An 11967-nucleotide genomic window follows, 5' to 3' on the forward strand; every position below is an offset into this window, starting at 1 on the left:
TATCACATGTTCTGCACTCCTGATGGTGTTTAACGGTGCTCTTCTCTACACGCCTGATTTGAGGATCCCCAGCTAAAATATTTTTTACTTAACAGGCTGGATTTGAGCGTCTTTACAGAGAGCCGATTTGGAAGCCTCACATATGCAAATGGTGACACTTTATCTTCGCTCCACATAAGAAACTCATTAATCTTTGAATGCTTTCCTCTTCACTTGCAGCACTAGCATTTGTCTACAGTTTGTGGCATCTTTTCAACACAATATATTTCACCATGGACTGAAAGGTCAAATGGTTTTGGCAAAAGATAAGGAGATCTCCTGGCCTGTAAGGGATCAAACCCACAACCGTAGAGTTATTAGAACGACAATCGATCCAACTGAGCTACACATATGCGTGAGACTCTCTGTGCAGCATAAAATTTAATTTAGAGAATTATTTTTCCCTCTGAATTTAAACCCTCACAATTATGTGTACTGGCTTTCTGGAAGTGGTGGATATGATGAAGAAGAGATCAGCCTCTGTGATGCAATATCAAGTGACACTGACCTTCTGTTATACTGTTCCCTGCTGCATTTTAACCTACTGGGGAAATGCTGGTATCCATGCATGTAAGGTTTCCTCCTTGTCAAATTATTTTCAAGCACATTTTTGTTGTTGAAAATAAACCTTGTGAATTTACATGATGTGTCCCTCTTCTGTTAGTGTCACCCAAATTGATACATTGTGCTCTGGCGATTCTTCAGATCATACCATTTTGTACAATACTGTATCAGTATTGTTAAACTCATATCATTAAAGAAAATAAGGCTTTTTTTGTATATTTTATTATAATTGTATTTATATGTGAAAATATGTTATTTTAATATCTACATGTAAATTTGAAAAATTATTTTCCCCCCTAAAAGCAGGCAGCCTAACATTTTCAGCTGACAAAAAATTATATGAATTTTTAAAGATCCAGACTGAAAGTTTATAAAATATTGTTTTACACTATATGCTGCTGTTTTGGAAGTTTACTTATTTTACAGGTGACACTGTGGTTAACAATGCTGCCACGCAGTGCTGGAGCTCTGTGTTTATTTCCTGACGTGTTGTTCTATCTGAGTGGAGTCTGTATGTTCTCCCCATGTTTGTTTGGAGTTTCCGCCTGGTGCTGCAGTTTCCTCCCACAGTCCAAAAACATTGTGATATCATTTTAGGAAGTGAATTTCATGATCATAAGTTTTCTAATGTCATTTTGTCACACCTGTCAAAGTGTGTATTGTTTGAACTTTCGTCTTTCCTGTCATTTGAACCCAGACGCCTTTGTAACTGTCTGTAGCTATAACATTTCTGCAGTTTTAGGTGAGAAAGAGATGCTGTATATTTCAACGAGCCGTCCCTTCTTGCAGGACAAGGACCCTTAATTTCTCTTGATTTGTAGGGAAATGTAAATAACAGTCAGGATGTCTCATGTTGTGTCTGGATTTGTCCACAGTGGCTTTTCTCCTTTGTGTGGTCCAATGTATACATATTGATAACAAACATTTAAGTTTCCCTTTCCGCTGGGGTTGATATTTTCATTGTGAGTTGAAATATGAAGAGCTCCTTCATTTTTAATTGATAGGTTTAATATCATACATTAGAAATTATAAGCACATAAAAATGGTTCTAAAAAGTTTGTTGCAAAAAAACCTTTAATAAAATGTATAAAAAATTGTTCCCATCAAAAGTATTACATTCAGAATTTACATCAATGAATGGTTTAATTTCTTATTTCTGAAACATCAAATTGTAGAAAGAAGAAAGATGTCCAAGCCTCCCTTTTGTAAAACACAAGGTGCAGATACAGACATTGAGGAGAGTTTGGAAACAGTGGAGTGAAGTGGACTCAGGTCACAGTATCAGTGTGGAAACAGTGGAGTGAAGTGGACTCAGGTCACAGACGGTGTCAGTGTGGAAACAGTGGAGTGAAGTGGACTCAGGTCACAGTATCAGTGTGGAAACAGTGGAGTGAAGTGGACTCAGGTCACAGACGGTGTCAGTGTGGAAACAGTGGAGTGAAGTGGACTCAGGTCACAGTGTCAGTGTGGATCCCATCCCTTAACTACCTCACCCACACTGAGTCCCCTGTATGTAGTCCCGTTAAACTGAAGTGGGGTCTCCCTCACTGTCCCCTGCATCTCTGTATCCAGAGGGCGTCTCATCAGAGAGGAGTCTCCCTGTGAACAGACGAGCAGGTCAGTAATGGCTCTGACACAGATTGGCCTGTCAGATACCTCTTCTCTCCCAGTCAGTGTTTATTTGCTGGTGTGAAATTAGGTTGAAACTAATCTCTAATGACAAAGGTTAGTCCAGGTTTGTACAGGGTGTACTCCTGCATCTTATTCATAATAACTCACCTGACAGCGTCTGGACTCTGGGGCACACTTTTTTTTCAAAACTCTCCTCCTCTCCATCTTCTCCTTCAATTGTTGCTTTTCCAAAACTCTCCTCCTTTCCTCCTCCTTCTTCATCTTTCTTTACCTCGTTTTCACAAACTCTCCTCCTCTCCTTCTCCTCCTTTGCTTTTTTCCTGTCTCCCTCTTCCCAAAATCTCCTTCTCTCCTTTTCCTCCTTTGCTTGTTTCTTATTCTCCTCCTTCAGCTGCTTCCTCCTCTCCTCCTCCTGAGCTCACCTCCATTCCTCCTTCTCATTCTGCCTCCTCTCCTCCTCCTGCTGCAGGCGTTTCTCCAGCCCCCTAGCGTAGGCTTTCCATCTCTTCTGCTCCTTCTTCTCCCATCTCACCTCCTGCTTCTGCTGCTCCCTCCTGTTCTCCTCTGCCTCCCGGGCGCGTCTCCTCTCCTCCTTGTCCACGGTCCTCCTCATCGCATCTGCTGCCTTGGTGCGTCTCCTCTCCTGCTTCTCCTCAGTCTTCCTCCTCTGCTCCTCCTCCTTCTCCCATCTACTCTCCTGTTTCTCAGACACCTTCCTCCTCTCCTCCTCCTTCTCCCGTCTCCTCCTCTCCTTCTCCAGCACCTTCCTCCTGTCCTCCCCCTCCTTCTCCCATCTCCTCTCCTGTTTCTCAAACACCTTCCTCCTCTTCTCCTCCACCTTCATCCTCTCCTCCTCCAGCTTCCTCCTCTTTTTCTCCTCCTGCACCTCCTGTCTCCGTTCCATCAACCACCCTTCCTGCTTCTGCCTCCTCTTCTCATCCTGCCCCTGGGTGTTCAGGGACCGGTGCCTCCTGACCTGGACACTCCTGACTTTCTCCACTGGTGCCGCTGTCCTCTTGCCCCCTTGCAGCTCCTTCCTTCTCTTCAGCTCTGTAGTGTCGCTCTCATCCTCATTGACCCTGGAACAGCACAGCATCCTGATGAAGGAACGGCAGGAGCTGACCTGCATAGAGAGATGGAGTTAATACAGACACACTAACTGGACAATCCAGTACATTAACACTGCACTGAGAGAGAGGGGTTAATACAGACACACTGACTGGACACTCCAGTACATTAACACTGCACTGAGAGAGAGAGGGGTTCATACAGACACACTGACTGGACACTCCAGTACATTAACACTGCACTGAGAGAGAGAGGTTAAAACAGACACACTGACTGGACACTACAGTAAAGGTTCACTCCTCACCCCTCCTAGAGTCTCAGGAGCTACAGGGTCCTCTAAATGTCTCAGCAACTTTCAGCAACTCTGGAGGCTTGTTTTCAGGACTCGGACCTTCCTGACTCTCCTACTTCCTCTGCCTCTTCTTCCTCTTTTTCTTAGTCTTCTTCACCTCAGTCTTCTCCTGAGAGGTGATGGGAGGGAGATGAGGGAGGGGTCTGGGGACAGGCAGCTGGCTGGACAGTGGGGCAGTGACCTGGGGTGGGTCAGTGTCAGGATTGGAAGAGGTGGACATGTTGCCCTCTTCATCTTTCTCAGGGTCCACTTGGAAAGCACGCCTCTTTGCACCTGGACACTGAAGACAGACACAAGTCTTTGCTGCTGGGGTCAGTTCTTGACTTCTTATTCTTAATATGCCCTTAGTATATGCATTGTGACTGTAATAAGATCCTGTACAGGTGAGTCTGTACAGTGTGTCCAATAAGAATCTGTGCAGTTGACTCTAAACAAGGACAGAGGTTCTGTTCATCTCACCTGTTTCTGAATCTTAGGAGCTCTGATGTTCCTCGAAGGAGAGGACTCTTCTGGGGGTTGATGGGGGTAGCATGGAGCAGTTGGCAGGGAGTTTAATGAGCTCAGCGGGGTCACAGGTGAGTGGAGAGGGAGGGCCCAGGGGCTCCGAGGTCCAGGAAAGGAAGGGGTGGACAGCTGGTTCTCTTTGAAAGCCTCGTCCTCCTGGATAATGTGCCTCCTGGGCTGTGGAGGCTGAAGACACACAGCAGACCTCGGTAACGGAGACACCCTTCACTTCTAATTCTGTAACCACTCTAGGTCCATATGTACTGAGTTTCACCAGGTGAGTGCACAGTTTGTCCAATAAGATCCTGGACAAGTGTGTCTGTACAGTTTTTTTAAGTGTTTGTACGGGGGCGAGTCTATACAGTGTGTTTGACTCTGTTTTGAGTCTGTACAGGTCTGTTTATATAGTGAGTCCTAATAAGAGCCTGTACAGGTGAGTCTATACAGTGTGTCCTATAAAAGTCTGTACAGGTGACTCCACACAAGGACTGAGGTTCTGTTCGCTTCTCACCTGTCTCGGAAGCTCAGGAGCTCTGACGCTCCTTAGAGGAGGGAGCTTCTCCGGGAGCTGATGGGGGCAGCATGGCGCAGTCACCAGGGGTTTCTCTGAGCTCAGCGGGGCCACAGGTGATCGAAGAGGGAGGGCCCAGGGGCGCAAAGATCCAGGAGAGGGAGGTATGGCAGCTTGTTTTCTTCAACAGCCTCGCACACCTGGATTGTGCGTCTCCTGGGCTGTGGAGACTGAAGACACACAGAAGACCTTCCTGTTCCTGCTCTGACCACAACAGGTCAGACGGTCCTAAGACTACTACAAAGAGAAAAAATAAACCTGCTATTCACAGACCTCGGCCACAGCCTCTCCCAGGTACTTCTGCAGGATGAGGTCGACATCGACGTTGGCTGCAACCTGGTTGAAGCACTTGTCCACCTCGGAGAAGCCACACCTGACCTTTGTGTTTTCGAAGTAGGACTTCAGTGTCTCCTTGTAGTCATCCTGCTTCATGATTCCTGCGCTCTGGAAGGGAAAATCCTGGGAATAAGGGGAGGGAGAATCAGGCAAGATGTCCTGACCAGGTCTGCTGCCGTCAAACCAAACCTCCATTATCAGAGCTCCCTTTGTGTTGCCTGTTGTCTTCACTGTTTTAATTTTGGGATTGGGCCAAATTTCTTATCATCTCCTCCATGAAACTCCACTAACTCAGTACCAACTCCTGTACCAGAAAGGGAGAACAAGGACAGTGAATCATCATCATACCTCCACAGCGCCAGACAGGAGATGCAACCTAGGGGTGGAACTGTGGTGTCTCTAAAGCCAAAAGAGGGGGGGAGGTGGGTCACCCCACTGTTTATAGAGCCAATAGAGAATGGGGAAGTCTCCCCACTATTAATAGAGCCCCGCTGTTGCCATCGATGACCAAGAGTCTCACCACCTAATCGATGATGGCCCCTAGTGTTGATCTGTAAGCAGAGTGTCTTTCACCCACCCACTTGATATAACAGCAAGCTGGAGTCCCAGCCCAGCTCCTGTCTCTCTCCCCTTGGATCTGGAAGATTTCCTGGGGACCAGGTTGAGTGGGGTGACGCAGGTATCTTGGAAAGTTGAGGGGGACAGGAGAGTCATTCCAGCCCCTAAGTACTGCAGTGCAAGCTGGACAAGGGGAAGGGGTTTCAGGGACTCACCAATCCCACTAAGCAGCCTCTGATCCAAACTCGGCCAGGACCTCATCATACAGCTCCAGGCAGTCAAGCTGGACAGAGGACATCGTGTTCTGAGCCCAGGTCCGCACCCGGCTCTCCTCCACCTAGAGCAGCCCCTCCAGTTCAACCCCCAGGTCCTCCCTGAGACACCACAGGGCAGCCGGGGCCAGGCTGGGGTGAGTGGGCATGCCAGCAAGTAGGTGAGGGTACACAGGGGGAGTCTGCTTCCTCTTCCTCCGACAGCCTGCAATCGTCTCCTTAATGATCTGTAGGAGGAAAGATACTGTCCCATCAGATGACAGCAGCAGACCTGACCCAACCCCACCTCCCCTTTCACACACATCCACACACAGGCATGACTGTGTCACCTTCATCACCACCTCCACCATCACAATCTCCATGATCTTAATCACGATCATGATCATGATCAACTACACCATCTTCATCACCATATCCTTCTTCATCATGAACATCATCATGTCCACCATCATCATCAACAGCTTTTTCATCAAGACCATCATCATCAAGACCACCTTAATTATCTTCACTATCATCTGCATCACCATCATCATCCTGAGCAGAACACACTGGTTGTCTTACTCTGGAAGAGCCTTTGCTCACAGCCCCTGTATCGGTCGCCCCTCTCTGGCCTTTCAGGGTCACGTCCGTCTCTGTCGAGATCTTTCAGTAAGTTGACTACTTTAGTCTCAACAGCAGCAGTAGACCAAGTTTATGCGTCTTGGAACAGGCTTATTCTTAGTCAAACAGTATTAAACACAGTAGTAAAACAGTATTTAAAACTGAGAAGCAGGAGGCATTTCTTTACATAGAACGGCGTGGGGGTGTGGAACAAGCAGTCTAGTCATGTTGTTGAAGCTGATTCCCTGGTTTATCTCAGGAGACAGCTGGATGAGACCCTATAGTCAGGACAGGTGGCACTACTGTACTAAGAGGGTGGTTGGGGCGTGGAACAAGCTACCCAACCATGTCGTTGAAGCCAATACTCACGTTTCTTTGGGATCTGCCCCAGGCATCAGTGTGAAGCCCGTCTCACTGCTTGGCTATTCCTCTCTCGCCTTAAGCGAGTCTCTCCCAGCGGCTGGGGAGTAGAAACAGAGTTACCAGCCAGGCACACAAACACACCTTCATCATCATCATCATGGGCCAAGATGACCATAAATCACAGTGGTCTGTCGTCCTCGAACCAGAAGCAGTGTCCAGCCCTCAGCTATCCAGCTTCATGATCCCCAGCATCCCTGCTGAGGCCTGTTGATGGACCAGTTCTCCTAGACCAGGAGTCTCAAGCCCCATTCCAGTCACTGGAGAGCTAAGTGCATCTCCAGGTTTTCTTTCGAACTGGGGCTAGCCAATTAAACAATTAAGCTAATTATTTTCTTAGTAAGATGTGGAAATAATGTGTTCAATAATATATTTTAATGTCTCTCACTGTTGAAGACTCAAAACGTTCAAGGCACAGTTAAATATTTTAGGCCTGTAAAATGGAATTAGAATACTTTTTCGTTTAATTAAAAAAACTGGATCAACTTTGTAACCGAGATCTGGATAGAAAACTAGGAGACTGATGTCTAGGAATGGAGTTTGAGACCCCCTGTCTCTCACACCCTCTCAATCCTAATAATAATAATAATAATGCAGACTCACTATTTTTGGGGTCCACATCCTGTGTCAGTTGAGTCTCCTGTTACCTCCCTCCTGATCTGTCGGACACACTTCTGTTACAGACAATGGCTGGACCAGACTCACAAGCACACACACCGCACAGACACACACTCCCACACACTAACACACACACAGACGCACATACTGTCATGTAGAGTCTTCTCTTCCCCCAAAAGAGGATGGCAGAGCCCTGCTACTGCGATGCGTTTTAATTTTAGGAGGAGGAGGAAGAGGAAGAAGCACAATATGAACTAGAACAGCAGTGGACTCACAGCTCTCTGGGTCTGGGGCCTGACTCTTGAACCTGTCTCCAGTCTCTGGTTGGTCTGGACATCTTCTCTGTTCACCTCTGATGATATCTGTGGACAGGACAGTTCTGTTAGACAAACGAGTTCGACCAGACTTCACTCTCACAGTCAATCAATCAATCATTTTTTTCTTATAATGTGCCATTTAATCCAGAGCATCATACCACTTTATAAAACATGCCTAGAAAATAGGGTATAAATGTGTAATACTGTAGTTTCTGAATTAACTGCTTGGATAATCCAACTACCACTGTTGTTACTGCTACTGCTATTACTTCGACCATGACTTCAAATTCTTAAACTAATTCTGATACTAATACTCTTGCTAGTACTACTGCTGTCATTATTTGCAATAGTGATAAAAACAGAGCACTCACAGCTCTGTGGACATTGGTCTGGACTCTACACCCACAAACTCACACACATTATCACACACTGACAGACACCCACCCACACAAATTAACACAGAGACACTATACTCATTCACAGGCACCACACACACACACATAGACACAACACACACTCACAGACACTACGCACATACACACGTTCACAGACACATACATAGACACTACAAATACTTACAGACACACCCACACACTCACAGACACACACCCACACTAACACTGTTAATACACTAATAATAATACACTATAACTAACACTAACACAAATTCCACTAACATTACGACAGTAACACTATCACTAAGACTTACATTATCATCATCACCACTAGAACTGACACAAACTACTACTACACTACTAATACTATTAATAACAGTAATGCTATCACTAAAACTAACATGACGACTAATGTAAATACTCTAACAGTAACTCTATAATTATCACTAATATTAACATAAATACTAGCATTAAAAAATCAGTAGCGATATCATCACTAAAACTCACATGAACACTGGCATTAATATTAAAACTACAAGTTGTACTCACACTAATATTAACATGAATACACTAGCATTAGTACTAGTTGCTGTCCGTGACGTCACACAGCTCTTTGTGACAAGTCGAGACCTAGCCGGACACAGTGATGTGGCACGTGTTGCCGTGGTTACCATACTTATGGTTTGTAAACAGTGGAAAAATACATTTAAACTGTTGCCTACACAAATTTATCAACTTGGAATATACTTTTCTAGCTCTAGGATACAATTCCTTATTGATCGATACAAGCTGTATTGACTGTATTCTAGATTTTTAAAACAGGGTCAAGAAAAGAATCAGTACTCACCAATCGGTGAAGTTAATCAATTATTCAGTTTAATTAATTGGTTGTCGATAGATAAGTGATCAATAACTCTCCCTGCGCTCTGCGCGCCTCCAGCGGTCTCACTCTCTGATCTCGGCGCTCTGGCTGGTGTCTGTGACGTCACAGCGCTCTTTCTGACAGAGCAGAGCGCGTCTCCGCTGGAGGAGACTCCTGTCTTACACATATAACACCTCCAAAAAAAAAAACACACCGGGCTGTGAAGAGAAGCGATTCCTAACAGTTGGAGAAGGACAGCGACAGACAGGAATGAAATTAATTAAACAAAAAAAAATAGTTTACTTCACAGACTAATGCGTTGTATAGCGTACTCCCGTAGAGCAGAAAAGAAAGAGCACAAGTCACTGTAATAAGCGCTTTTAATCGTTTTACACGAATCTCCACAGAATAGAAGCCAGGAGGATCAGACTCCTGATCCTGGAGGTAGAAGTGCATCTCCTGGTTTTATTTCCACTCAAGCACTCAGTTACTCAACCTATTTGATTCTTTAATTATCTATATAACTGTTATCAGATTCTGTTTAACTGTATATTTATAAGACTCTCTATTGTAGACATGACCATTGGTCTGCTGCTGCTGAGAATCATAATACACTGATCAGAGTATCAATACTGGTGTTCATTACATAAGTTATAATAATTGCATATTGCTCAATTGTGAGTCAGAACATTTCTGACAGATGTTTGGAGGTTGAATTAAGTAAGTAATAATAAGTACAAAATATTTACAATAATTACATAATCAGACTGCTGTTCAATTATTTGTCAAAACGTTTCTAAAATATGTTTGGAGGCTGACTTACAGTAAAGACACTGAATCAGGGCAGTAATACTGAAGGGCTGGAGGTCCTGGAAAGGGTTAATAGAAGCTTCTTGCTTCTGACCTGGAACAGAGCCCATAGCTGCCAGATCAGTGACCCCTGAGCCCAGTTCACAGAGAGGAGAACCAGGAGCTCTGCTCTGTCTCTAAAAAAAGGGGGAGATGTGACTGTTCTGTCTGATATTATTCATGTAGCAGCACTGATTGTCTCAATGTCCTCTGGTTCTGGATTGTCAGGATAAAGAGAAGGATGGAGATGAGCTTCTGTTTCTTTTGGAAAGAGGAGTTTGGGTAAAGTACTGAGGGACCCAGAGCTCTGTGTGTGAGTCTGAGCTGTGAAGCTGACTGAAAAGAGTTTTTTTTTACTCTGCTTCTGATATTTTTTTTTCCTTTGCCAAGTGATGTTACATCCCCTTCAGATACTCTGCACAGACTGTCAGAGTGAGAGAAGGAGAGAGAGATGGAGAGATAAGAGCACACACAGCGAGAGAGACAGGAAGGTGGAGAGAGAGGATAAGGAGCAGGAAGACAGTGCAGGTGTTCAACCACACTGTGACCACAGGAGACAGGAGGCTTCTCTCAGCTGCTGAGGAGCTTAGGGCTCATGGTCACTCAGGCTCAGAGGATCTGGCAGCAGTCAGGTCTGAGAGCTTCTCCTCATACTGACACTGGAGCTCTGAGAGTCACCTTCCTTTTTGACAGGAACAGCCCCTCCTGTTCAGCCCTGAGAGACACTATGAGAGAGCTGTGTAGGGAGAGGACCTGCCACCCTGTACAGCACTGGAGCTGTGAACACATGACTCCTTTTGTGTCTCCCTATACAGCACTAGATCTCTTAACAGTGGGCTCTCCTGTCTCTGTACAGCCTCATCACACTCACACCCACAGCCTCACAGTACAGCCTGGCTTCTTGTCCTGGAAGAGCGCAATGTTCAGACTCACTGCAGAGTCTGACCTGAGGCTCCAGTAAAGCTCTGCCTTATATCACTGCTGTTAGGCTGTATTAAGAAGGACTGTTTATTTTTAATTCATCATATTTTTGCTTTTTCAAATTTGAAACTGACTCCTGCTCTGCTGCTCCTAATGCTGCAGTTATTACGGTGAAGCTGTAACACAGGAGCTCTGCTATATTGAACAGGAGATTTTTTAAATACAGCATAACTACTAATACCTTTAAGAATAATAAGGAGGTGGAGGTGAGCTGTGTCCTCACTCTGTTCAGCCTGGGGGTGTATCAGCTCCACTGTATTTTTAGATAGTCTCAGTCTCACAGTCAGCTCCACACAGAGAGACATTGGGGCCACAGCTGGAGGGGCTGGAACATCTGTGTGGACTGGAGCTGCACAGGGACAGACTCAGGGTCTGAGGGACTCTACTGGAAGAGCTGCTGTCCAAGGCTCAGTACAGAGGGGACAGTCACTGCTGGGCTTTTCAGATCTCTGCTCACAGCCACAGGACAGGCAGTTCGTATAGCTTGTCTCTGTATTCCTGTGCTAACTGAGTGACCTTTTTACCACCTTGAGGACTGCTGTCTGGAGATACAACAACCTCTTTGTGACTCACAGCTGGACACCAGTCACTGGACACTGCCTGACACTCGCATGCAAATTTTATTTAGCTTTTGTATTGAACATAATTGAATAACTTGATAATTATTTAAAGTTACGTAACTTGTCTAAATAAGAGAAAAGTGCAAATTATTTTTATCTGATCCTTTCCTGTCCCTGCAGCACCTGCAGCCCTGCTGTTTGTATCGGTATCTGTGTTTCCTCCTATGAGACACAGAGCTGCTCCTGTCTCTCCTCTCCTCCGCGCTGCTGGGAGTGTCTTCAGGAGAGGAAACAGTGATGTGTCTCTGATATATATGGAGAAGACTGAAAGGGCCCTGTGTGATTGGTGTCCCGCCTGTGTGAGAGGTTCCTGCTATCAGTCTGAAAAGGCAGTGCTGTGTGTGATTGGCGGGGCGGGGGGCTGTGTTGTTACTGGGGGTCTGGTGTGCGGAGCAGCAGCTCAGTTGCC

At 45.5% G+C, this 11967-nt stretch overlaps 1 protein-coding gene across 1 annotated transcript; it reads right to left on the minus strand.

Moving 5' to 3' along the window:
* Positions 1-1708: 1708 nt before the first annotated feature.
* On the minus strand, positions 1709-3331 carry LOC148825737 (uncharacterized). Its single transcript, XM_088926235.1, has 3 exons — positions 3053-3331; positions 2383-2947; positions 1709-2202 (listed from the first exon to the last, which is right to left on the minus strand). The coding sequence occupies exons 1-2, from the start codon at positions 3329-3331 to the stop codon at positions 2654-2656; spliced, it is 573 nt and encodes a 190-aa protein (XP_088782361.1). The 3' UTR covers positions 1709-2202; positions 2383-2653.
* Between the last annotated feature and the right edge of the window lie 8636 nt (positions 3332-11967).

This window comes from Atractosteus spatula, chromosome 10 (genome assembly GCF_055471065.1).
Source record: "Atractosteus spatula isolate fAtrSpa1 chromosome 10, fAtrSpa1.hap1, whole genome shotgun sequence".
In the NCBI taxonomy this organism is placed as follows: Eukaryota; Metazoa; Chordata; class Actinopteri; order Semionotiformes; family Lepisosteidae; genus Atractosteus; species Atractosteus spatula.

Excerpts from the sequence above, each read along its gene's own strand:
- LOC148825737 (XM_088926235.1), bottom strand. The coding sequence starts at position 3,331 with ATGCTGTGCTGTTCCAGGGTCAATGAGGATGAGAGCGACACTACAGAG. Across the intron at positions 2,948-3,052 it reads TGGAGGAGAAGAGGAGGAAG|GTGTCTGAGAAACAGGAGAG; the intron begins GTGTTTGAGAAA and ends GAGAGGAGGAAG.